Source organism: Heptranchias perlo, chromosome 9, assembly GCF_035084215.1.
Source record: "Heptranchias perlo isolate sHepPer1 chromosome 9, sHepPer1.hap1, whole genome shotgun sequence".
Classification (NCBI taxonomy): domain Eukaryota; kingdom Metazoa; phylum Chordata; class Chondrichthyes; order Hexanchiformes; family Hexanchidae; genus Heptranchias; species Heptranchias perlo.
In genome coordinates, this window is record NC_090333.1 from 72,992,640 (window position 1) to 73,020,169 (window position 27,530).

At 46.6% G+C, this 27,530-nt stretch overlaps 1 protein-coding gene across 1 annotated transcript in view; it reads left to right on the forward strand.

The window, feature by feature from the left end:
* Positions 1 to 27,530, forward strand: part of astn1 (astrotactin 1) — a 2,273,142-nt gene that overhangs the window by 818,561 nt on the left and 1,427,051 nt on the right. Inside the window, exon 4 of the mRNA XM_067989612.1 lies at positions 19,158 to 19,307. Within this exon, the coding sequence (XP_067845713.1) occupies positions 19,158 to 19,307 (150 nt within the window). The remainder of the gene's footprint in view (positions 1 to 19,157; positions 19,308 to 27,530) is intronic.

Genomic DNA, 27,530 nt, shown 5'->3' on the forward strand with positions numbered 1-27,530 from the left:
TGCTTGATTAGCACCACATCCACCACCCTAAACATTGACTCCCTTCACCACTGGCGCACAGTGGCTGCAGTGTGTACCATCCACAGGATGCACTGCAGCAACTCGCCAAGGCTTATTCGACAGCACCTCCCAAACCCGCGACCTCTACCACCTAGAAGGACAAGAGCAGCAGGCACATGGGAACAACACCACCTGCACATTCCCCTCCAAGTCACACACCATCCCGACTTGGAAATATATCACCGTTCCTTCATCGTCGCTGGGTCAAAATCCTGGAACTCCCTTCCTAACAGCACTGTGGGAGAACTGTCACCATACGGACTGCAGCAGTTCAAGAAGGCGGCTCACCACCATGTTCTCAAGCGCAATTAGGGATGGACAATAAATGCTGGCCTCGCCAGCGATGCCCACACCCCATGAGCGAATAAAGAACAAAAATTTCAGGCCTCTGCTGGCGACATGTGCAACGTCTCGCAGTATGCAGTGCACTGCTGCATAAGGGAGGTCACAGTTGCACTGTACCACATGAGGAACCTTCCATCTTGACAGAGACAATCAGAACGAGCGAGCACGGACGTTTGCCCGCATTGTTGTCATCCCCATGGTGCAGGGTGCCATGGACTGCACACATATTGCCCTGCGTGCCCCGCACATCGACTCGGCTGTCTTCTTCAACCGAAAGTGCTTTTACTCCCTCAACGTGCAGCTGGTGTGCGACCACACGCATTGAATCATGGAGGTCTATGCCCGCTACCCTGGGAGCTGTCACGACGCCTTCATCATGCGGCAGTCCAACGTGCCAGCTAGCTTTCATCCGATTTGGCAAGTCAAAGGCTGGCTACTGGGCGACAAGGGCTATCCACTCATGACGTGGCTTATGACACCGGTCAGGAATCCACGCACACGTGCACAGCAGGCCTATAATGAGAGCCATTCTGCCACACGCAACATCATGGAACACACCATAGGCCTCCACGAACAATGCTTTTGCTGCCTAGACTGGTCTGGAGGAGCCCTGCAGTACTCCCCTGAGCGGGTAGCCAGATTTGTGATGGTCTGCTGCATGCTGCACAACCTCGCCATCAGAGGGACCAGCCTTTGCCACCAATGACTGCAGAAGATCCAGAGGTGGAGGAGGAGGCTGAGGATGAAGAGGTGGAGGGGCAGGAGGAGGAAGAGGCTGAGGAGGAGCAGGAGGAGGGGGTGGAGCCGGAAGAGGAGGTGGAGGAAGACGCAAGGTTGCAGCAGGAACCACATGCCTTGTCTGCAAGGGCTGTGCGTGATCGCCTGATCCATGCCCGCTATCAATAATTGGAACTACATCCCCAACTCACCAACAGTCCTACATCCCCCACATAAGACAATCAAATCGCCCTCCATCAGATTACTCATTGGCTTCCCTCTCAGCTCATGCATGAATAAAAACCACCACCAAATGCAAAATCTAACTCTCATTTATGGATTAATAAATGAAAATATGCAAACATAACAGAACTATTCACCCTTGTGCATTCCCTTAGTGCCTGTTGTCCATGTGCCTTTACCTATCCTAGTGCTCCTACAAGGTGCTTCCCCGGTGGCTGGAGCATGGGTGGTGGAAGGCTGCTGGCTTTCAATGGAGGAATGTCCAGATGGCCTTGGAGGACGACCTCGAGCAGCTCTGGGCTTGGAGGGCACAGCTTCAGACTGCACCATCTCAGCATGGGCTGCAGCAGCCTGGCCTGGCTGGCCGACAGACAACAACAGGGGCACTGGCGGAGTGTCAGGGTTGGGAGCAGGAAGGCTGTCGTCCTGAGAGAGGACAGCAGGTCCGACTGCCATGGCGCCACTGCCACTCTCCCGGGGAGGCGCCTCAGCACTCCTGGTGATCGGCTGAAGAACGGATTGCTGGAGTACTCTGATGCCCTGGAAGCCCCATTCCACAGTGGTCCCCAGAACCACGATAGCAGCAGTCTGAGCTTCCATTGTAGCAGTCTGAGCTGCAAATGCAGCAGTCAGACCTTGGATGGCAGATGTTTGTGCTGCAATTGATGTGGTGACGTCAATCATCAGATGCTGCACATGGTGGGTTCCACAGTTGCGCTGATGGAGGCGACCACCCGTTCCATGTTGTAAAGGATGGGCTCCAAGCTCTGCGCAAAGCTCTGCGCCAAGTTGGAGCTGGACTCCTCCATGCCCCTTCTCATTATGCGCAGGCTTTCTGGTAGGCCTTCCAGTGCCCCAAGCATTTGTTGGTGTGCGCCCATCAGCCGTCTTCTGTAGCCTGGCCCATCGAAGTCCTCATCTGACTCCTCTGCAGCAGAACTAGTGAGTGACCTCGCCCTCCGGTGACCTGGCACCTGGTGAATCCGTTCCCCCGCCCCAGCTCCTGCGCACTTGTGCTCGGTGTGTCACCACTTGCAGATCCCTCCTCTAACCTAACCGCAAAAGGACGCGCAGTGTCAGCCTCTGAGCTGGTGGAAGCAAGTGTCAGATCGAGTGACGGTGTGGCTTCAGTGTCCTCCTCCTCCTCCTCCTCGGGTGCTGCCAGGTGTTCTTGGGTATCTGCATTGACAAAGGGAAACAGGTTGAGTTGTGGAGTGGGGAGAGGAGTAAGTAAGAGGTGCGTGCTGGCAGCATGTGCAGCACGTGAGTCAGAAAAGATTATGGGAGGCGGGATATGTGGAAAAGGAGAAGGATCATTAGATATGCAGAGACCCCCTTGACCGGGACCTCCAGCGCAGCATGTTGTCACGGCTGCAGCGATGGCTCGCTCAATGATCCGAAGCACCGTATCCTCTAGGGGGTGAGGACGTGTAGATGTGCCCGTCCACCCTCAGGTCCCTCCGCTGGCGGGTGTTAAATGCCACCTTCTCCTGCACGACAGAGGACAGTGTGTCAGTGAGTGTCCTGCAAGGTGTGTGGGTGATGTGCCTGTCATGGTTGAATAGCTGCCAGTTTGTGTGACTTGAGTAGTGGTTTTGTGGCCTGCAAGTTTGGTATTATGTGCGGGTGAGATGCAGCATTGTGTATTGATGGCAGTGTTTGTTGGTGGGTGGGTGGGTGACGGGAGGTGTGATACATGGAGTATTGGTGCAGTTGGTAGGATGTGCTATTTGACACTTGCATTCACTCACCTTGACCACTCGTGTCAAATCATTAAATTTCTTGCGGCACTGCACCCACGTGCATGGTGCAATGCTCCTCGCATTCACCTCCTGTGTCACGGCCTGCCAATGACTACGCAGCTGTAGTCTCGACGGTCTCCGGCCACCCTGCGGGTACATGGCTGCCCTCCTTTTGTCCACACCTTCCAGCAGGGCTTCCAGAGCATCGTCGGAGAATCTTGGTGCTCGCTGTCGTGCTGGTGCAGCTACCCATGACGTCATTCTCCCTTCTCCTACTTGGCTGTGTATGTGCGATTGGCAATGTGCCTGCACCTTTAAGTAGTGCAGGCAGCTGATGATGTGCGCTGTCCACGCCCCATTTCCAACTTCCTCATTCTCCGTGCAGCCTCTCAGCAGTGAGGGCTGCGCTTGTTGCACAGAGATTTCATGGTAAGTATCAGGCAGCACAAAGTTCACATGCTGCCTGCGTAGGGTCCGTTGGGCACGGGGTGATAGCGCTACCATCGCCCAGAACGGACCCTTTTCCAATTTTTCCCCCATGGTCTCTTATGGTCTATTTTGTTCCTTTTTCTGGGGAGATTACTTCATTTCCATCAGGGCAGGAAAGGAACCTTGCCCTGTTGCAATCATTTCAATGGTGAGTTAGCCATTGAGATCTCCTTCTTGCAAAGTTTCTGGAGGAGCAGGGTGTTTGGTAGAGCAACTACCAGACTTCCCCATTAACTGCGCATGTGCGGTCGCCGCAGGTTGCTCTACCATTTACACTGAAATAACCAGCAACTGTGAAGAGGGTGTATCCTCCTTTTGCGTTGTATACTGTACTTTGGAACTATAAGACCAGCAAGCCTCTTCCTTATCTTTCAGTTTTCAGTTCTAGAAAAAAATGTACACATCTGAAATGTTACCCTGCTTTTTCTCTTTGCGGATGCGTACGATCTCCCATGTGTTGCAGCAATTTAAATTTTTAGGCCAGATTTCCAGTCAGCTTTGGCTCAGTGGTAGCACTCTCGCCTCAGAGTCAGAAGGTTGTGGGTTCAAGTTCCACTCTAGAGACCAGAGTACATCATCTAGGCTGACATTTCAGTGCAGTATTGAGGGAGTGCTGCACTGTCGGAGGTGCCGTTTTTTGGATGAGACGTTAAACAGAGGTCCCGCCTGCCCTCTCAGGTGGATGTAAAAAATCCCATGACACTATTTGAAGAAGAGCAAAGCAGTTCACCCCAGTGTCCTGGTCAATATTTATCTCTCAACCAGCTTCATTAAAACAGATTATCTGGTCATTATCTCATTGCTGTTTGTGGGAGTTTTCTGTGTGCAAATTGGCTGCCGCATTTTTGACATTACAACAGTGTCTACACTTTAAAAGTACTTCATTGATTGTAAAGCGCTTTGGAACATCCTGCAGTTGTGAAAGGCACTATATAACTGCAAGTCTTTTTTACTTTATTTTTAATTAGAACATTATCGGGTGACAAAATGCTACAACTGAAAGTGCTGGGTCAAATTTCCTAACGCACAAACCAGGGGTTTGATACTCTCTGATAGCCTCTGAACCAGAAGGTCATAAATTCGCACTTCACACCAGAACTCGAGCCCATAGTCTAGGCAGACACTTCAGTGCAGCACTAATTGAGTGCTGCACTATTGTGGTGCCATCTCTCGGATGAGCTGTTAAACCATCTGCCTATTCAGATAAAACGTAAAAGATACCCTGACACTATTGGAAGAAGAACAAAGGAGTTCTGGTGTTCTGGACAACACTTATCTCTCAACCAACATCAACAAAGCAGATGAATTGATTATTTGTATCGTTTGCTGTTTGTGGGATCTCGCTGTATGCAACATTGGCTGCTGCATTTGCTTACATAATGACAGTAACAACACTTCAGAGGTAACTCCTTGGCTGTAAAGTGCTTTGGAATGTCCTGAGGATGTGAATTGCAATATATAAATGCAAATTTTTTCCACAATTACTGATCACCTGGGTTCACCATTGAGGATATTAGATTTTGTAAATTTTTTTGAGAATGCAGTCAGTTTGAATTATCTAAGCAGAGCAGGATCCTGTAAAATAAAGATAGCTCGAGGGCAGTTTTAAGCCAAATGTTTTGTTTTGATCCTAATGTGAGCCTGGGGCTCCCAGTTTGCTATCAGAGTAAATAGGCATAACTCAACCTTTAACATCATGTCATATCAGATAACTCAGAGCGTAGCTGCAGCTTTCCTGACTGATGAGTAGTTTCAGACCATCTCTGCCCATCACCATTATCAAGAAAATCACTGACAACAACACTGAGAACTGTCATCTTTATTTCCCACTCATGCCATTAATTACAGGTTACAACTGTTTAAATTCAACTGTTACCCATAAGAAATTCTAACAGCCAGGAAGACGTCCATCTCGGAGAAGGATTCATGTGTCTAAATGAAACTCATCCACTGTTAGTCCAGAATAACTTCAAATCCTTGAACTAGAACTGGTTGTGATCAAATTTGGTAGCGATACAGAGTAATGTTCAACCCAGGCCTAAAATGGTGCCCGTCCAAAGCCACCATCAGGAGGTCCAAACCATTTTCAGATTCGGGATTTTTATGATTTCAACTGAAGAGTTGTGGGCACTAAACGTGTGCTCCACTGCTGCTCTGTGGTTTTGGAACACTGAAAATCAGCCAGAAGGCCTGTTAGTAGGGGCGGTGGGGAGGGGTTGTGAGAATCGGCTGGCAGCAGGCTGTCTTCCTCAGAGTCCAGAGGAGGATTCTTTTACTCCTGGTACAACAGGGCCTAGCATGCTTGGTAACCCACCATCCATTTGTACATAACAATGGCTTTCAGGGTCCTACAACCAGCATGGGACCCCGATTTGAATATTTAAACAGCCTCTCACCTGTTTTGGATGGGAGTGCTGGGTGCCCATTTAAAGGCCTGCCTGACAACTGAATCAGGTGGGCCATGAGCACCAAAGTGGTGTCTAAGGTGACCACCTGATTTTCCTTTGCCGGTTGCCCGTTTTTCAGGCAAGAAATGTGCAAACAGCAATTGAAAATTGCTCCCACAATCTCTCCGTATATTGTCTCTGTAGCTGAAGGGAAATGTCTAATCCACCTGATCCCTGTATGGAAAGCTTCTCTGCACATGGAACCAACAGCGGGGTGAGAACATAGCTCTCTTACTTGAAGGCTGCTTTTAGTTATGTTTTCTGACCAAGCTGACTTTTTTGTTTCCTTTGTCTTGTTTTGAAATTCTTATTGCATTTATTTTCATTTGCCATAAAGAATTTCTTTGATTTATCTGTGGATAACTGTGAATGGAACCTGAGGGATTAGATGTATTGATCTGATGTCTACTCTTTTTCTGATTGAAGTCACCTTGGACTGATGTACTGTTCAACAAGTCACCGTTAATTCACTGTTTTACTTTTGTTCTCTGGGGTCTGAAGATAACCCTGACATTCCCTTAAGTAACAGTAGTAGAAGGGAAGAAAATAAATGGAGCCATCTTATTCACATTCAAATTCCCTGGCTCATCTTACCAAGCTCACAGCTACAGTACCTGGTAGAAAGATATTTCTTAGAATATAGTTTTTGTGTTAATTGTCACCCAGTTCTGATCTCAGGCACAGAAACTCTGATGACAATACAGCTTTAATAATGTATTGGGGATGAGCTTGGATTTTGGGATGTAGCTGGAAGATAATTGGGATGGAGTAGAATTACTTACAAAAAGATGACTGCTCAGGAGTGACTAGAGATCAATTTAGCATACCAGCAGAAACAAACCAACTCTTGTAAAACTCAGCTCACTTTGAATAGAGTGTGAAACACTTCCAGTCCAGTTTCCAATGTACAATTGGTAATGATAGGACTCTGCCACACTTCACACTTGTTTTTTTCCAGCTGGTTAATTTCCATGTTCTGTAATTTTGTGGTTGGAGATAGATTTTCTTTCTCTTTGCGCCAAGTGTGCCACCAAGTTGCCAGCTGCACCTGCTACTACCCAGGTTGTAAGAAGTAGCCCTATTATTGTAAATCTAAAACAGCATTGTTCTAAATAAATTATTTTTGGATAGTAGTATATAGTTGCTATTTTACTGTTTACCCTAACTTCCAATATAACATGCATTGGTTATCACCGATTGACTCAGAGATAACCAAAAGCAAAACCTTCTTTGCAACATACCCTCACTGCAACCACCCAGATACAACACGTCTTGTTTGTGGCTGATTTATTAATAGGGAAAACATATAAACTACCCTGCCTATAACACTCAAAAATAACACACATTGCTCATTTTACAGAGAGGATCTAAAGTATTTTTTGCAGAGTTCGTTGTTTTGATATGATTTTCCTGGTCAAACCTGCCAGATTTCGAACGGTAAAGAGGTGGCCTGGCAAGGGAAATGGTGGAAGGGGAGCTTTCCCTTGATGCAGCTCCAATTTTCTGCTAATGATCCCATGATAACATGGATCTGCCCGGCCTGAGCCCATCCCACTGCGTGTAAATGAAGCTGGAAGCACATGGCTTAGTACTTTGTTGCCTGAGATCATGTATGACCTTTTCCTTTGCAAAAAATATGAGGATATAAAAAGGTTAGGTATGAATTCAAAATTGAATGTCCCCAAGGTGTGTGCAGACATTCCATTGTGATCGAACTTTCAGTTGCAGGTTATGCCAAAACCTCTTCGCTTTTAACTCACATACCACCACTTGTGATCTCAAAGTGGAATAAAGAACAGTGGAATGGTGGAGGAAATTTGTGTGGCTGTTTGGAGGGGTGGTGTTGTTGAGATATCTGGTGCCTATTAACTGTCTCATTTATCTCTATTTCCACTGTGTGGACATGTGGAACTGAGTCATGTAAGGTGCCTGCATTTGTGTGGGTATTCGTGCCTTTATTTACCATGTTCAACCTGGTACAGTCATTACAACATTTCCAGCACTGTATTGCAATTTGTGGGGTGGTTGATGTGGCACTGACTGCTTGTGCTACCTTCCTCCATTCTGCGTGCACTACCGTTTTCTGGGGTTTCATGTCTTGCATTCCAAGTAGTCTTATCCTTATCTCTGTCAACATCCACTGAAGCTTCTGAGAATCTTGGGGCATTGACACCCTTGATGCTGATCCACCTACTGCCACTATGCTCCTGTTCTGTGTCTGCCTCCTTAACACTTGGATTGCCTTCTGGCCCTCAAAGCTGCGGCTAAATCAGATTTCACTTATTCTTGTGGTGGAGAACCATTCAGCAGCAGGATTCATGCCTTTAACTTGTCCTACATACCAAGTTGGGCTCCCCTTAGGCAGATATTGTTGGGTGCTTGCAGAATCACGTGGATGAGAGGAAGTCCCACCTCACCATAAGACCATAAGAACATAAGAAATAGAAGCTTGCTCTGCCATTCAATCAGATCATGGCTGATCTTCAACCTCAACTCCACTTTCCTGCCCAATCCCCATATCCCTTGATTCCCCTAGAGTCCAAAAATCTATCTATCTCAGCCTTCAATATACTCAACGACTCAGCATCCAAAGCCCTCTGGGGTAGAGAATTCCAACGATTCACAGCCCTCTGAGTGAACAAATTCCTCCTCATCTCAGTCTTAAATGGCCGACCCCTTATCCTGCGACTATGCCCCCTAGTTCTAGACTATCCAGCCAGGGAAAACAACCTCTCAGCATCTACCCTGTCAAGCCCCCTCAGAATCTTATATGTTTCAATGAGATCACCTTTCATTCTTCTAAACGCCAGAGAGTATAGGCCCATCCTCCTCAATCTCTCCTTATAGGACAACCCTCTCATCCCAGGAATTTGTTGCACTACTTCTAAGGCAACTATATCCTTCCTTAGGTAAGGAAACCAAAACTGTTTGCAGTACTCCAGGTGAGGTCTCACCAAAGCCCTGTACAATTGTAGTAAGACTTCCTTACTCTTGTACTCCAACTCCCTTCCTCCAAAGGCCAACATACCATTTGCTTTCCTAATTGCTTGCTGTACCTGCATGCTAACTTTTTGTGTTTCTTGTACAAGTCTCTCTTGTCACCAACATTTACTTGTTTCTCACCATTTAAAAAATATTCTGTTTTTCTATTCTTGCTACCAAAGTAAATAACCTTACATTTCCCCACATTATACTCCATCTGCCACCTTCTTGCCCACTCACTTAACCTGTCTATATCCCTTTGTAGACTCTTTGGGCCCGATTTTAGCACCCGGTCTTGGGTGCGTTCTCGACGGGGGGGCCTCTAAAATCCCGAAATCGAGGAGCGGGACCGGATCGCGCCTCGATCCCGCCCACTTCCGGGTTCCGCGCTGACGTGCGGGGGTGCGTGCGCAGCCCCCGCTGGTGGGAATCCCGCAGGCAATTAAAGCCAGCGGGGTTCCACTTGAGTGTATTTATCTAGCTATTTCAGGTCATTAAATGACCTGATTGAGCTGTTTTTTTTAACAAGTGTGGGATTTTACGGTGAAATGAGACTGTTTCCCATACTGGGGGAAACACTCTCACTCCCAACGGACGTGTTGCAGCCAGCAGCCCGTGGCAGCTGCCAAGGTGCATTCCACAGGTGGGGGGGGAAAGCCTTCACCAATGCAGGAGGACACTCCGTAACATTGGGCAACGCCTGCCCTCCACCACCCTCCTCCAAGCAAGAAGATTCACCGGCGTGGAAGGGCAACCCCTGTGCGAGGACGCACTTTTCTACCGTGCACAACCCCGCAGACCTACACCTGCCAGATGGGTGCTGCGTTGACATCCTCGGAGGACGAACAGCATGACCAGCCTCAGCAGCCTCGCAGTCCACGCCGTCCACCTCAGAGACGTGCATCCCCACAACACGGTGCTGTGGCACATCCACCTGCACAGCAGGATGGAGGGCAACCGCAGAGAGAGATGCGTCGCAGGAGGCACTACCCTCCACACAGGGTCTACAGACCGAGGTTCAGCTTCATGGACCTCTCTGAGCAGCAGTGCATACGTAGGCTCAGAGTCACTCGCCAGGTAGTCGCCGACATCTGCAGCCTCCTTAATGATGAGCTGCTCCCGGATGGACCAAGCAGCATCTACTTACCCATCGCCGTCAAAGTCACCACTGCCCTCAACTTCTTCGCCTCCGGATCCTTCCAGGGTGCCATGTGGGACATCACCGGGGTCTCTCAGTCGTCTGCACACAAGTGCATAAGGCAGGTCACCGATGGGTTGTTCCGCAGGGCCTCGATCTACATCAACTTCGCCATGGATGAGCGCAGCCAGACGGAGAGGGCGGTTGGATTCCATGATGTGGCTGGCTTCCCACGGGTGCAGGGTGTAATTGATTGCACCCACATAGCAATACGGGCACCTCCACATGAGCCAGGGCTGTTCATCAACAGGAAAGGGTATCACTCCATGAACGCCCAGCTCATTTGTGACCACCGCCAGAGATTCCTACAAGTGTGCGCCAGATACCCTGGCAGCTGCCACGATGCCTTCGTCCTCAGGGAGTCCACCGTCCCGCCCCTCTTCCACGCACCCAACACCGGCAACGGCTGGCTCCTCGGCGACAAGGGATATCCCCTGCACACGTGGCTTATGACACCTCTGAGGAACCCCATTACCGAGCCGCAGTGTCGATATAATGACAGCCACATTGCTACCAGGTCTACAATTGAGCAGGCTATAGGGCTTCAGGTGCCTTGATCGTTCCGGGGGAGCGCTCCAATACACGCCACTCCGAGTGGGACGAATTATAGTTGTCTGCTGTGCCCTGCATAATATGGCACTACAGAGAGGGGTGCCGCTGGAGGAGGCCCCATGCACACCCGCCACCCACATTGAGGATGACAATGAGGAGGAGGAGGAGGAGGAAGAGGAGGAGTACGAGCGAGAGGAGGAGGAACGACCCATGGCCCGAACACTGGCTCACCTGCGTGCTCGTCAGGCCAGGGAGGCACTCATATGCCAACGGTTCTCCTAACATCACACTGTGTGAGGCGTTCACATGTCATAACGTGCACAGACGAGGGTCCATACAGGCTCCCTCTACAGAAGAGTGGTGCCTGTACACCTGCACCCACTGTAATATGCCCAATGGGTGGGACGGAGTGGTCGTCGTCATGATGAGGCGCACGGAAGGGACATATTGCACAAGCCGCAGAATTATGGACAAGAGGTGGCAGCATTGGTGAGAAAAAATGAGTTTATTTTGTGTTGCCATTCAAAGACTGGAAATAAAAAGATAACAAATAGACAAACACCCTGGTGCAATCCCTGTGTGCTCACGGAACTTTGGGTTTTCGTTTCCTGGTACCCCTACGTGGTGCTACCCCTGTGGCTCCAGCAGAGGTGGTGGCAGGTTGCTCCTGTTCGTGCCCTGACCTGGTAGATGCTTTGGGCCGACGCCCCCTGGGTTTCGGTGCCCGTGAGGGCACCTCCACAGCCTTCCAGGCTGCAACCGGGGACATCCCCGGTGTCTCTCAGTCGTCTGCGCAGAAGAGCCCTGCAAATACACCTACACCCACTCTGCAGTGACACACTGGGTGGCATCAGTGGTGGGTCCTCATAGGGATACCCAGGAGTGGGCATTATTGCACAAACCGGACAGGATTCGCGAAGACATGGCAGTAGTGGAGCCAATATAATGTGTGATGTGAGTTGTTCTTTAATTCAATAGAAGTAAGAAGCATGACAAACCCTCAAACACCCTTGTGCATCCCCTTCATGCTCACGACACGTTTGCCTTACGCTGCCTACTGCACATATGTGATGCATGCCCTGTGGCTGCAGCACAGGTGGTGGCAGGTTGAGTGAGGCTGGCCGTGAGAGAGATGCACGAGAGGGTGAGTATGGGATAGAGCCATGAGATTGTATGAGGATTGGGTTGCGTGGTAGTGGCGGGGTGAGTACTCGCGAGGTGAGTAGGTGCAGATAAGATGAGGATGAGGTTTGAGTGGGTATGAGGGGTGATGTGACAGAGTAGTGTTGGCAGTGCCGAAGGAGATGTGGGGTGGGGGCAGTGTTGTGGCAGGCGGAGTGTAGGGGAAAGACTACGTGTTCTCACTGTGGCTGACCTACTGAGGTCTTTGGAGCGCCTCCTGCACTGTATGCAGGTGGGCGATATGTTGGTGGCGCAGCTGACCCCCTCTGCCACCTCGAGCCAGGCCTTCTTGGTGGCAGAGGCAGGCTGCTTCCTCCCGGCCGCCAGGGGGAAGATCTCTGTCCTCCCCCTCCTCCTCACCCCATCTAATGATACCTGGGGTGAGGCATCATTAAACTGGGAGCAGGCTTCCCCCTGGGCTGCTCCATGCTGTAATTTTTTCTGTTTGTGGCAGCATCTGTCAGTGGAGGACTGCCCCTTTAAATAGAGCGCCTCCAGCTGACAGATCTTACTGCGCATGCGCAGCCCGCCTGACGCGCAGATCAGCATCGGGGAACCCGGAGGAGCAGGTAAGTGGATCCAATTAGTGTGTTGCCTGCTGCGATCGCGCGGGCAACCCACTAATTTCACCGGGCGCGTTTTCAACGCGCCTGCTGGCCTACCCTCCGGGAACCCGCACCCCTGGTAAAATCGGGCCCTTTGTGTCTCCTCACAGCTTACTTTCCCACCTAGCTTTGTATCGTCAGCAAACTTGGATACATTACACTCGGTCCCTTCACCTAAGTCATTAATATAGATTGTAAATAGCTGAGGCCCAAGCACCGATCCTTGTGGCACCCCATTAGTTACAGCCTGCCAACCTGAAAATGACCCGTTTATCCCTACTCTCTGTTTTCCGTCTGTAAACCAATCCTCTATCCATGCTAATATGTTACCCCCAACCCCAGGAGCTCTTATCTTACGTAACAACCTTTTACGTGGCACCTTATCGAATGCGTTTTGAAAATCCAAATATACTACATCCACTGGTTCCCCTTTATCTACCCTACTAGTTACATCCTCAAAAAACTCTAATAAATTTGTCAAACATGATTTCCCTTTCATAAAACCATGTTGACTCTGCCTAATCATATTATGATGTTTTAAGTGCCCTGTTACCACTTCCTTATTAATGGATTCCAGCACTTTCCTGACGACTGATGTCAGGTCAACCGGCCTGTAGTTCCCTGTATTTTATCTCCCTCCTTTATTGAATAGTAAGGTTATATTTGCTATCTTCCAATCCACTGGGAACGTTCTAGAATCTAGATAGAATCAACAACATTGGTAAAAGAGGGGTTGTTGGATTGCATAGAAATTGAAGTCTGTTACTTGAAATCATTTGGCAGCCAACACACTGAGATTCCATTTATTTCAATAGTTCCTTAAGAATACAATATGACTGATTATTACAGTTTGTTTGCTGTCAGGAGTTTTTGTTAAGTTCTGTGCGGTAGAGACTAACATGCAACACAAAGTACGACATAAAGTAATATCGTAAATTTGATTCGAAGATTGTAAGGGAAGGCCCTTTAAATTGGTGTTAAAAGCCATTAATCATGGTGCAATGTCAGTTAAAGAAATGGAAGACACAGTTTCTAGCATAACTGTTTTGGTGAGATATCCAACCATTGAATGGCTGAAGGGGATGGACAATATAATATTGGTTTCAAGTAGGATATGTAGGTAATGTAATCTGTCCAAGGTTTTAGTGTTTTTTAATTACGCTCTGAATCATTCTACTTTTGACCTACTAATAATTACACAATATTACTAAACATTGTTTAATCAGCAACATCTTGGGTGATAATACAGAGTAGGATATGTTTGATTTATGGCTTGTAGAGTAATGAGATTATGGTTACTTTACCAAATTTTCTGAATGATTCTTTGTTTTTCATGTTTATGATAAAACTGAAAATCAACTACACACATTTCCAAATTATGATTTGAGGTTAATTTCTCCCATCCATTGTTGAAAAATACGAATGATGCACCTCCTTGATAAACAGACCATAAGAGTCATAGAATCATAGAAGTTTACAACATGGAAACAGGCCCTTCGGCCCAACATGTCCATGTCGCCCAGTTTATACCACTAAGCTAGTCCCAATTGCCTGCACTTGGCCAATATCCCTCGATACCCATCTTACCCATGTAACTGTCCAAATGCTTTTTAAAAGACAAAATTGTACCCGCCTCTACTACTGCCTCTGGCAGCTCGTTCCAGACACTCACCACCCTTTAAGTGAAAAAATTGCCCCTCTGGACCCTTTTGTATCTCTCCCCTCTCACCTTAAATCAATGCCCCCTCGTTATAACCATAGTATGTTAGAAGCTGTCAACTTAAAACTTATGATATTTGTGTTGAATAAAGGCACTGGTTACCTATGTTGAAGGAATAGATGTTTTCTCCACTGTTTAATTGAAAGTTCCCAAACACAAAAAAGAATCACAACACTTTCAGCTCCAATTTGACACTTCCTTTTCATTACCTCCTTCTGATTTGAGATTATTTGTTGAGTTGCATAATATTTATTCTTACTATTTTTTTTCCACATGACATTCTTAACACCATGAGAGAGAGGAACACACAAACTTTTCTGATCCTTTTGGCTGAAATGACTCACATTCCAGAAGGGAAGGACAGGGAGAGAATCCTGACTCATTGTAGCATCCAGGTCAACTCCTCCCTCCCCCCAGTTAAATGGAAGAAAACTGAATTTGAACAGAGGAACCTAAAGTGAAAGCACTGTACCAGTCAGTCTTTCAGCAGAGAGCAGACTGATGTGTCTTTAGTCGTCAGGCTGAATCCAGTGATTGACATAAACTTTATTATGGTTGCAGATATATTAAATTAAAAGTCACTAAGTGCTCTTGTATTGCTGAGGATGTCTTCAGTATACAGTGAAACCTGCACAGACACCTGCAAAAAATGGACATTCATTGACAGTCCCAAATAATTTACATTATAAAATATAGAAGCTGCACCTTGAAACAACGGACACTCACAAATTATGAACTACGGTCAGCCTTCAATGCACCAAGTCTGTTTACAATTTGAAACACGGGACATGCAGGTAAATGCGAGGTGCCATTGGGTGAAAGAAACAGCTTTTGCGGACTGGGGAGCTCTTTACCCAGCATCCAAAGTGGCAGAGAAACCATTCCATGTCTGGGATTCAATGCATGCACGGCTCTATCTCAGGGATAGAGTGATTTCTCTGCCACTATGGATGCTGGATAAAGAATTCCCCATTCAACAAAACCTGGGAACTGCAACGGGCAACATCAAGTCTCACCCCGCAGGAAAAACCAACACTTATTTGAGGTACCATAAATAATGACTAACTGTTAGCCTGGCATCGGGAATCAGGACATGGTTAAACCGCATTAATTTTAAACAGAATAATTTCCCACCTTTTCCACTGAGATCATCACCGGCTACTGCTTGTGCCATCTCCCGCAGAGAGGCACGTCCAGCTTGGGGTGGGGGGGGCGGTTGTCGGGAATTGGCGGCCCTGAATTCACGGAGGGTGGGAAACGGCTTGAAATCGCAGGGGTAGGGGCCGCGTCAGGCAGGCGACATGAAATTGAGCGGGGGAGGTGGCCTGAAATCGCGTGGTTGGGGGGAGTGGCCTGAAATCACAGGGGTGGGGGCTCATAAGTTGAGGGGAGAGGGAGACTGGGGAATGGGAGCTCGGGGGAGAGATGGAGAGAATGGTTTCCCCTTTTCTCTGCCCTCAGTTTCCCCTCACGGGTGGCTTCCTGGTTCTTGGAACCTCTCACACAACAGCTGCTGGCACGAAACCACAAATAAAGATTTGTAACTACAGGGAACTCAACTTTTATAAGATAAATCCAAGAACATTTGTATAAGTCATGTGATCTGAATGTGATCCAATGTCGCTCGATCCAACATCACATGATCAGAGGTACAGATGATCTGCTAAGAGCCCCCTACCCACCCCCCAGCATTTCAAACATTAGCAGCTGCAGCACATAGAATAGGGGGTCCCAGCTAGGGGTTTCCAGGCTATTTATCCCTCCCAGTCCAGCCCTACAGAGCCACCTCACCCTGTGCAGGCTGCCAATGTAGCAGATCCCAGGATCGGGACATCCCTCCCTCAATGGAAAAGGACCCCGGGATGGCAATGAACTGGGAAAACGAACAAACAGAAAATGAACTGAAATCGCATCCTGCTGGCAGGGCTCCAGAATTAGGCACGATCCCAGGTGGGAGCGAAAAAAAGAAGGAATGCGACAGGAGATACAGCCAATCCCAGGACTTGTGGGTGGGCGGCTTGAAACAGTGGTAATGTGTAAGGGTGAGAGGAAGCATCTGATTGTCAGAGTTAAGTACTGATGGAAAGAGTTTATTGGTATGTGGGGGATGGGGGTGTAGTGCGTGGTGCAGTTGGTAGGAGACGCCACTTGACAGTTGATCTCACTCATCTTGACCACTCATGTCAAAGCATTGAACTTCTTCCTGCACTGCATCCATGTTCATGATGCTGTGCACCTGGCACTGACTTTGTCCCCCGATGCCTCCCACTGTCTTTTGAGTATATGTCTGGAGGGCCTCTTGCCCCCCGCCGCCCCCCCACCGTGGATATAGGATGTCCCTCCTTCTATCCACCTTTTGCATCCAAGGTCTCTCGTGCATCAGCAGAGAACCATGATGCATTAACCCTCGCAGGCCTGGTACCAACTCAGATGGCAGATTGGTGAGGTCTGGCGTGCAGATTGGAGTGGGATTTAGTAGTGCGCAACTTTTATTCAATGTTTTAACATAACTCATCAAGAAACAGCTGAGTGCACTGGATACAGCAAAGGCTATGGGCCCCGACAGCATCCTGGCTGTAGTGCTGAAGACTTGTGCTCCAGAACTAGCCGCGCCTCTAGCCAAACTGTTCCTGTACTGCTACAACACTGGCATCTAACCATGTGGAAAATTGCCCAGGTATGTCCTGTCCACAAAAAGCAGGACAAATCCAATCCGGCCAATTACCGCCCCATCAGTCTACTCTCAATCATCAGCAAAGTGATGGAAGGTGTCATCGACAGTGCTATCAAGCGGCACTTACTCACCAATAACCTGCTCACAGATGCTCAGTTTGGGTTCCACCAGGACCCCTCAGCTCCAGACCTCATTACAGCCTTGGTCCAAACATGGACAAAAGGGCTGAATTCCTGAGGTGAGAGTGATTGCCCTTGACATCAAGGCAGCATTTGACCGAGTGTGGTACCAAGGAGCCCTAGTAAAATTGAAGTCAATGGGAATCAGGGGGAAAACTCTCCAGTGGCTGGAGTCATACCTGGCACAAAGGAAGATGGTAGTGGTTGTTGGAGGCCAATCATCTCAGCCCCAGCACATTGCTGTAGGAGCTCCTCAGGGCAGTGTCCTAGGCCCAACCATCTTCAGCTGCTACATCAATGACCTTCCCTCCATCATAAGATCAGAAATGGGTATGTTCGCTGATGATTTCACAGTGTTCAGTTACCTTCGCAACCCCTCAGATAATGAAGCAGTCCGTGCCCGCATGCAGCAAGACCTGGACAACATCCAGGCTTGGGCTGATAAGTGGCAAGTAACATTCGCACCAGACAAGTGCCAGGCAATGACCATCTCCAACAAGAGAGAGTCTAACCACCTCCCCTTGACATTCAACAGCATTACCATCGCCGTTGACCAGAAACTTAACTGGACCAGCCACATAAATACTGTGGCTACAAGAGCAGGTCAGAGACTGGGTATTCTGCGGCGAGTAACTCACCTCCTGACTCCCCAAAGCATTTCCACCATCTACAAGGCACAAGTCAGGAGTGTGATGGAATACTCTCCACTTGCCTGGATGACTGCAGCTCCAACAACACTCAAGAAGCTCGACACCATCCAAAACAAAGCAGCCCACTTGATTGGCACCCCATCCACCAACCTAAACATTCACACCCTTCACCACCGGCGGATTGTGGCTGCATTGTGTACCATCTACGGGCTGCACTGCAGCAACTCGCCAAGGCTTATTCGACAGCACCTCCCAAATCCGCGACCTCTACCACCTAAAAGGACAAGGGCAGCAGGCACATGGAAACAACACCATCTGCACGTTCCCCTCCAAGTCACACACCATCCTGACTTGGAAATATATCGACGTTCCTTCATCGTCGCTGGGTCAAAATCCTGGAACTCTCTTCCTAACAGCACTGTGGGAGAACCTTCACCACGTGGACTGCAGTGGTTCAAGAAGGCGGCTCACCACCACCTTCTCAAGGGCAATTAGGGATGGGCAATAAATGCTGGCCTTGCCACCGACACCCACATCCCATGAACGAATAAAAAAAAACATAGGGATAGGAGCTGCATCTGTGTTTTACGTGTGCGATGTCTGATCTCCGTTCAGACTTCATGCAGATAGTAGACTGTTATTTTCAGCAACTAACAGGTAACAGCTACCTTTACGAGATTTCTAAGAAACATCCTCCCTTTAAGAGATTGGACTTCCTCTGGTGGTAGAAAGTGCAAATTGCATTGATTCCACTTGCAAGGCCTGGGAAGGAAGGCTGGTTGCAGGTCAGTGCTGCGGTGGGTCCAAACTTGCGTCCAGCCTGCGCAGTGTCCGTCGGGCGCGGGGTGGTAGCGTGCTACTACTGCCCAAAACGGACCATTATCGAATTTTTCCCCCAATGTTTCCACTTGTGGGGGAGTCCAAAACTAGAGCTCATAAATATAAAATAGTCGTTAATAAATCCAATCGGGAATTCAGGAGAAACTTCTTTACCCAAAGAGTGGTAAGAATGTGGAACACGCTACCACAAGGTGTAGTTGAGGCAAATAGCATAAATGCTTTTAAGGGAAAGCTAGATAAGCACATGAAGGAGAAAGAAATAGAAAGCTATCCTGATAGGGTTAGATGAAGTCGGGAGGGAAGAGGCTCATGTGGAGCATAAATGCCAGCATAGTCCAGTTGGGCCAAATGGCCTGTTTCTGTGCTGTAGTTTCAATGTAATTTGCCCATAATAGCAATGAGATTAAGATTATAAAACCTATAGGTAATAGCAGTGAGGATTGGATGACAGATCCTCTTATGTGTTGGGGAGAAAGGGTTCAGATTGCAAAGTAATGGCTTGTGTGTTTACCCTGTTCTCTTGTCCCAACAGGAAGTGACACCACCAAGCTGTCACTCATGAATAAGTACAAAGAGAACTTCTTAGCTACCAGCCCTGTGGACATCAGCCATCAGCAGACAGCTCTGCTCCCACGCAGTACCTCCGGTGGACAGCGGAAGCGTTTTACAAGTAAATCCAGAGGTCAGTCATTTCACTGTACTCACGATTGTTGGCCTTGGAAGGAAATATTTTGCTGTTTTTATCCAGAATTAATCAAAATATTTTTTAAAAAATTTTCTAACATCATAAAATGTGGAATTGAGAAAAACACTTTCACCCAATCCAACACACTGTCACTCAGACTGTATTCCAAGACACACTCTGACCATGTTTCATTTACATAAGAAAAGTTAATTCAGGCTCATCCTTCCACTATTCTAATGCTCCCAATATAGTATCAAGCTTTATCTTACAAATCCTTACTGTTTTTGTCCCAACACCCTAATCTATTTGCAGATTATTCCAAACATTTAGATTGATAGATGGATAGAAATTATATAGCGCCTTTCACAACCTCAGCATGTCCCAAATCACTTTACATCCAATTAAGTACTTTTGGTGTAGTCACTGTTGTAACGTAGGGAAGCATGGCAGCCAATTTGCGCACAGCAAGGTCCCACAAACAGTAATGAGATAAATGACTGGATAATCTGTTTTAGTAATGTTGGTTGAGAGATAAATATTGGCCAGAACACCAGAGTGAACTCCTCTGCTCTTCTTCGAATGGTATCACGAGATCTTTTACGTCCACCTGAGAGGGCAGACGGGACTTTGGTTTAACATCTCATCCAAAAGACGGCATTTCCGACAGTGCAGCATTCCCTCAGTACTGCACTAAGGTATCAGCCTAGATTATATGTTCGTGCCTGGAGCTTGAACCCATGACCTTCTAACTCAGATACCACTGAGCTGTGGCTGACATCCCATTTGTCACCCTTTGGGTAAAGAAGTTCTTCCTAAACTCTATTTTTCAAATGTACTTTTCACACATTTGAATTTATGTCCTCTGGCCCTACTCTCCCAGATTACATTAAAGTAATATTCTGGATTTATCTTTTCTATAACATTTAACATTTTTAATCGTCAATAAGGTACCCTTCCATACTTAATTGCCACCTTTGTAGACTGTAGAGCTTGAATTTCTCTCATCTTTCCTCTTTGCTTATCCTCCTTACTCTGGAGATCAATCTTGCAGCTCTTCTCTGTCTCATTGATTTGGACATAGGGGCATAGTGTCAACATTTGCTGATGACACAAAATTAGGGGGTTTGGCAAACAGTAATGAGGACTGCAAAAGACTTCAGGGTGAAATAGGTTAGTGGAAAGGACAAAGATGCTATTCAATGCAGAGAAATGTGAGATGATGCTTTCTGAAAGGATAAACAAGGAATGGGAGTATACTCAACAGAAAGATGCCGTAGGGTTTGGAGAACAGAGACCAAGGGATACAAATACATAACTCCCTGATAATGTGAGTGGAGGTAAATAAAGCCATACAAAAAGGCAATTGGAATTTTGGGTTTTATAAATAGAGTACAAAAGCAAAGAAATTATGATAAATGTTTACAAAGCAATGGTTAGGTCACAGTTCAAGTACTGTTTGCAGTTTTGAGCACTTTATTACAGAAAGGACATTAAAGCTACAGAACTCACCCAGCATGGATTCACCAGGATGATACCAGGGATAAGAAATTATAGTTTTGACTTGAGAAAATGGGACTATTTGCATTGTAGCAGAGAAGGCTGAGGAGATTTAACAAGTTGCTTTTAAAATTATGAAGGGTTTTGATAGGGTGAATAGGGAAAGTATATTTAAACTGGTTGGCAAGTCAGTGATAAGGGGTCATCAATTTAAAATTGCCATTAAGAGAGTGAGGATGGAGTTTGGGAGAAGTATCTTTATGCAGAGAGTTGGCAAAGTGTGGACTGCTTTACCACATGGACCATTTGAGAAGAAATCATTGTATCTTTTAAGAAGAGTAGAAAAACACTTGAAACAAAAGAAGTTACAGGGCAAGAGGGTGAGAGCAGGGCAGTGGTATTAGTTTTGGGTTAATTTAGCAAAGAGCTGGCACAGACATGATGGGCCAAATGACCTCCTTCCATGTTGTAAGCTTCTATAGTTTTCTCCAATGTATATGAATGCTTTTTTACAATAGAATTGAATATGACACTACAGTTATATTAAAAAACTTTCGCATAACCTCTGTATATCCCAGCATTTTATTTGTTTTTTTATCACATTGTGCAGACATCGGTCTACTAATACTTCCAGGTACCTTTCCAATTCCACCTCTGTCAATTCAATTCTATTTGTTGAATTTTTCCAAATCCATACTCGGGTACTTCTACTTTCTGCTGATTCAGGAACTGACCCAAGTTAATTTTAAACGCTTCAACTGAGTCATTACTTAGTGCTCTAAGTGACAGTATTTTCCATAAGTCGATGATTCCAGGCAAAAAGATGTTATTCCTTATGTCAATTTTAGCTTATGGCTACCTCACTAAATCATGTCTACTACTTCATTTTTGCTTCTTTAGCACAGAATACCTCTCTAAATCTATCATATTAGTTCCCTCTATCAGTTTAAAAAGTTTGAGTTGCATTTCCCCCTTAATTTTATCTTTCTCCCCCACTAAGAATAGGTTCAGCTTCCATTGGCAATCTTCAGTTGTTGATCACCCTCTGTGTAGAGAAATATTTTCTAACGTCTACCTTAAATTTGCCCTTTATAACCCTAAGCCTTTGTCCTCTTTACCAGCTGCCATAGCATATCTGAAGATATTGTATTGAGTTTACCTGTTTATACTGCTCAGTATTTTGTATGCCTCCGAAATTACCCCTCTGAAATGTCTCTTTTCAAGGTAGAAGAAATCCCAGCTTATCAAGTTTTTTATAGCCCTTCTCTCGGTCATTGCAATCAGCTTTGTTGCGCTCCTTTGCATTGTTTTGAGCACCTGGATGACTCCCCGACCCCGCCTTTATTGTTGCAACTAGAACTGTACATATTACTACATATGCAGTCGAACCAGGGCACTATACAGTTTCAGCATCACTTCTGGAAATTTGAACTCCACTAATTTGGCAGTATAACTCAGCATCCCATCTGCTTTTTTTATTGCTGCCTCACACATTTAGATATGATGAGCAACGAGTCTATGAACGCTCCCATGTGTCTTTCAACTTCCCCCTTGACAAGTTCTAACCCACCCATGGAGTACATATGCCTTCTCTTTTTACTTTCAATATGCAATACTTTGTACTTGCCAGTATTAAACTTCATTTGCCAATCAGCCAAATTCAAACCCTGTAGGGCTTTCTTTGTGAGATCTTGGATGCCTTCTGTTGAGTCCACAGTCCCCCCTAGCTTAATGTCATCTGTGAATATAATTACCTTGCATTGAGACTACAATTCCGGGTCTCTTATGTATACCAGTTACAGGAAATGGTTCCAGCATGGACTTTTAGGACACTGCCTCATCTTGCCACCAAGCTTCCCTTTATTTCCTTCCCTTTACTTAATTACAAGTCCACGTCCATATATTATTCTTGATGCTCACTTGTCTTAGTTTGTAAAGGAGTCTCACATGCAATTCTTTATCTAAGGCTTTTTTGAAGTCAACACACATTATGTCATATGGCTTCTCCACTTCAATTTGGGGTGTCACTAACTCAAAACAATCTGAGGTTCATCAAACAAGATCTACTCATTTTAAAGCCATGCTGTTTTTTTAAAATTAGGTAATTTTCAGACAAGCACGCTGCATTTCTTTATTGATTCCATTGGTTTCACAATTTCTAAGGTCAGGCGAGTGGATTTGTAGTTGCCAGGAATGGCTTGGTTGCCCTTCTCAAAATAGGAGCTACATTTGCTGGTTTCCAGTCTGTGGGCAACCCTCCGATATTCATGGACTCTCAAAATGACCACCAATGCTTTGTAAGTCTTCTCCTTTGTCGCTTTAATTATCATAGTGTTTCATTCATCCATCCTATGGGGATTATTGGTTTTGGCCCGGTTAGCTTATTTAGAACCCCTGCAATACTAACACTAAATCCTGGAATGCACACAATATGTGTGTTTAATGTCAGATGGTATGTTGGTGGTATATTGTTTTCTCTAGTAAAAACCTTCAAGAGCTAATTCTCTTGCTCATCCTCAAATTCAACTCCTTTGAGTTTAAACTTCCTCCTTGACTACTCGCTTGCAGTTATTGTAGTAGAAGAATTGTTTGGTGATATGTTTTGCATTTTGCAGGGAAGGGAGGTGCTGTCATTGAAACCTTGCTGAGTTGCTGTATGCTCGCTGTTCATACTACAGCTACAGTGACGGTGTTTGAGGGACCGAATATTGGATTCAGTAGCAAGGGCACTGATCAACTGAGCTGCACTATTCTGCACACTGTCAAGGTTCTTGAGTGTTGTTGCAGCTGCACCAATTCAGGCGAGTAGTGAGTATTCCATCACGCACCTGACTTGAATCTTGTAAGTCAGGAGGTGAGCCACTTGTTGTAGTGTACCTAGCCTCTGCCCTGCTCTTGTAGCTGTGGCGTTGATATGGCTGGTGCAGTTAAGTTTTGGTCAGTGGTGATTCCGAAGATGTTGATAATGGTGGACTCAGTGATGGTGGTGCTGTTGAAGGCCGGGGTTGAGGATTGGGGTTTCTGTTGTTCAAAATGGTTATTACCTGGCACGTATGTGGCAAGATTGTTACCTGCCAATTATCAGTCCAAACCTGGATGTTTTTATCAGAGGATTTATGAATGCAACTGAACACTATAGAACTGTCATCCCTGACCATGTAAAGATGGTTGGGTTGGGGACACTTCCATCATGAACTCCTGTAGTGATGTCCGGGGAATGAGCTGACTGGCATCTAATAGCCAAATCTATCTTTCTTTGTGTTGTGTATGACTCAAGCCACTGGACGGTTTTCCCTTTGACTCCCATTGACCTCAGTTTTGCAAGGGCTTCTTGGTGCCATACTCATTCGAATATTCTCTTGATATTGAGGGCATCTTCCTCTCCTTTGGTATTTAGCTCTTGCATCCTTGTCTGTTGCTGAGTGTCAGTGAGCAGGTTATTGGTGAGAGGTTTTGCTTGTTGGCACTATAGATGACTCCATCCATCAATTTAGTTATGATTAGGAGGAGGTTGCTAGGTTGATAATTGGCCTGGTTAGAGTTATCTATGAGGTTTTATGAGGTTACCTGGCCAATCTTGCACTTTGTTGGGTAGGCCAGTGTCGAACAGCTTGACGAGGGGAGTAGCTAGCTCTGGTGCACAGTTCTTCAGCATTAGAGCTTGGATGTTTTGGGGCCCATAGTCTTTGCTGCGTTCAGTGCACTGAGTTGCTTCTTAATGTCAGGTGGAGTGAACCAAATTGCCTGGACTCATTTATGACGGTGAGGAACTCAGGAGGAGATTGAGTGGGGTTGTCTCCTCTGCACCTTTAGCAGAAGATGTTTCTAAACATTACATTGTCTCTTGTACTCACATGCGAGGCTCCACCCTGGTTGATGATTGAGATGTTCATGAAACCTCCTCCTCCTCCTGTTAGTTGCCTTGTAGTCCACCACCATTCCCAAATGGATGTGTCAGGGCCAAAAAGCCTTGCTCTGATATGTTGGTTGTGGGACTGCTTAGCTATGTCCATAGCTTACTGCTTTTGAGGGTTAGCATGCGGGTAGCCCTGTGCAGTAGCTTCACTAAGATGATACTTCAGGTATGTCTGATGCTGTTCCTGTCATGCCCTTCTACACTCCACATTTAACCAGGGTTGGCCTTCTGGGTTAATGGTGATGAAGGAGTGATGGATGAGGTTACATACTGGTGGTATACTATTCTGCTTCTGATTCTTCCACAGTGCCTCATTGCACAGATTGGGGCTTCTAGATTAATCCTTTATCTGTCTCACTGAGCATAATGGTAATGCCACAGTGCACGATGGTGGGTGTCCTCACTGTTGAGATAAGACTATGGGCTGGAATTCCCTCTTTCCGACGAGGTAGTGGTAAGGTGGGCATCCACCAATCAGTTCTACTCTGCTGTAACCTAAACTTAACTTACCGGTTCGGGGTTACTTAGATATGCAAGATGGGCTCCTGGCAGGATTCCCGCTGCCCAGAGGTTGCCTACTGCTGCATGTGAGGGAAATTGGGTAATGCATGACCAGAAGACCTCCGTTTCATGATATGCAGCAAAGTTGTCTCCTTGATTTCCACCGATTCCATTCCCCTTCCTGGCCACTGTCTCAGGCTGAACCAGACTGTTCACAACCTCAACGTCCTATTTGATCCTGAGCTGAGCTTCTGACCCCATATTCTCTCCATCACAAAAACCGTCTAATTTCACCTTTATAATATCGCCTATCTCCGCCTCTGCCTCAGCCCTTCTGCTGCTGAAACCCTCATCTATGCTTTTGTTACTTCCAGAATCGAGTATTCCAGTGCTCTCCTGGCCGGCCTCCCATCATCCATCCTCCATAAACTTGAGCTCATCCAAAACTCTGCTGTCCATATCCTAACTCTACGTTCCTCCAACTCTAGCCTCTTGTGCATCCCCACTTCCTTCACCCTACCATGGCTGGCCATGATTTCAGATGTCTCGACCCTAAACTCTGGAATTCCCTCCCTAAACCTCCTTGCCTCTCCACCTCTCTCTCCTTCTTTAAGACCTACCTCTTTGACCAAGCTTTTAGTCATCTGTCTAATATCTCCTTCTTTGGCTCAGTGTCAATTTCGGTCTGATTGCGCTTCTGTGAAGTGCCTTGGGATGTTTTACTACTTTAAAAGTGCTATATAAATTCAAGTTATTGTTGATATGCATGAGCAGAACAGCGCCCAAGATGAAAATGTCCACAGTTTCTGTAGGTCTCGGCCAAGACTGAGGCCTATAAAGGAAAGTACTGAGGCCATTTGGAGGAAGAAGGGGCTTCTACTACACCCTCTCCCTCCATTACGAGACATTTGGGACATTGCTGCCATTATCCAAGCCTACCACCAGGCGATCATGGGTAATGGTGAATGAAGAGTAACCGGGGAAAAGGTAGCCAGGAGGAAAATCTGCTGGTAACTTTGCCCCATCTCCTTGTTGGCATTTGTGTGCAGTGGGCAAGGAAGGAGCAGTCCTTGCGGGAGCAGGAAGAACAAAATCCAGGTTGGGGTGGGAGGTGAATGTAGGCCTCACTGTCCCTTTGTCTGGCCATTTCCACCTTTATCCCCGCTTTGTTATGCCAGTATGACAGAGGAAAATCCAGCCCTTTGTCTTCATGAGGACTGTGCTATGATCACTTCTACCAATATTATTGTGGCAGATATTGAGGACGAGGCCAAGTGGGTTACTTTCTCATGTTGGTTCCCTCACCATTTTACACAGGCCTAGTCCTGCAGCTATGTCCTCAAGACTCGGCCATCTCGGTCAGTGTGGTATTACCAAACCACTTGAAGTTGAATATCCAAAGTACATTCTGTGCCCTTGCTTCCCTTAGAACTTCCTCCACATGATTTTCATCCTGCAGGAGTACTGATTTGTCAGTTGAGAGGGGACAGTAGGTGATGATCAGCAGGAGGTTTCCTTGATGATATCTGACTTGAAGCGATGAGACTTCATGGGGTCTGGAGACAACCTTGAGTATTCCCAGGGCCATTTCCGCCCGACTGTATACCGCTGCACCCCCACCTCTGATGAGTCTATCCTGCTGGTGCGACAGAACATACTCGGGGATGGTGATGGAGGAGTCTAAGATTCTGCCTCATGGATATGATTCTGAGTACGACTGTTGCCTGACTAGTCTGTGGGATAACTCTCTCAGCTTGAGCACCAGTGTCCAGGTGTTAGTGAGGAGGATTTTGCAGGCTCAACTGGGCTGAGATTTAATTAATCTTGACTGATCCGATGCCTGGGCTGTCGCCGAAAAATCTCTTTGATTTTCTTTTTCCTTATTTTTGAACTTGGTGGCAATTGTTCAAACTGTGTGGCTTCCTAGACCACTTCAAAGGGCAGTAAGACTCAACCACTTAGGGTGGACTGGAGTCATGTGGAGGCAAAATCAGGTAGGGGTGAAGAAAATGAGTGAGCCAGTTGGATATTTACTACAATCCAGAAGTTTTTCACCACTTTCACCTCGTAGGTGACCCTTTATACACAAATCCACTCCTCCACCATTCTTTCAATTCTTTCCGAATGTCCTGTACCCTTGTAGATTTTATTCACTTCCATTATCTTCGTTTAGCCATGTCTCTCTGATTCATCTGCTATCACTCTCTTGTTGCACACTTATGTCATGCATATATACATCTAATTAGTCTTTGCTACGTTGACGTCTCAATCTGGTTTTTCCAACGTTATTGGTGTTATAATGGTAT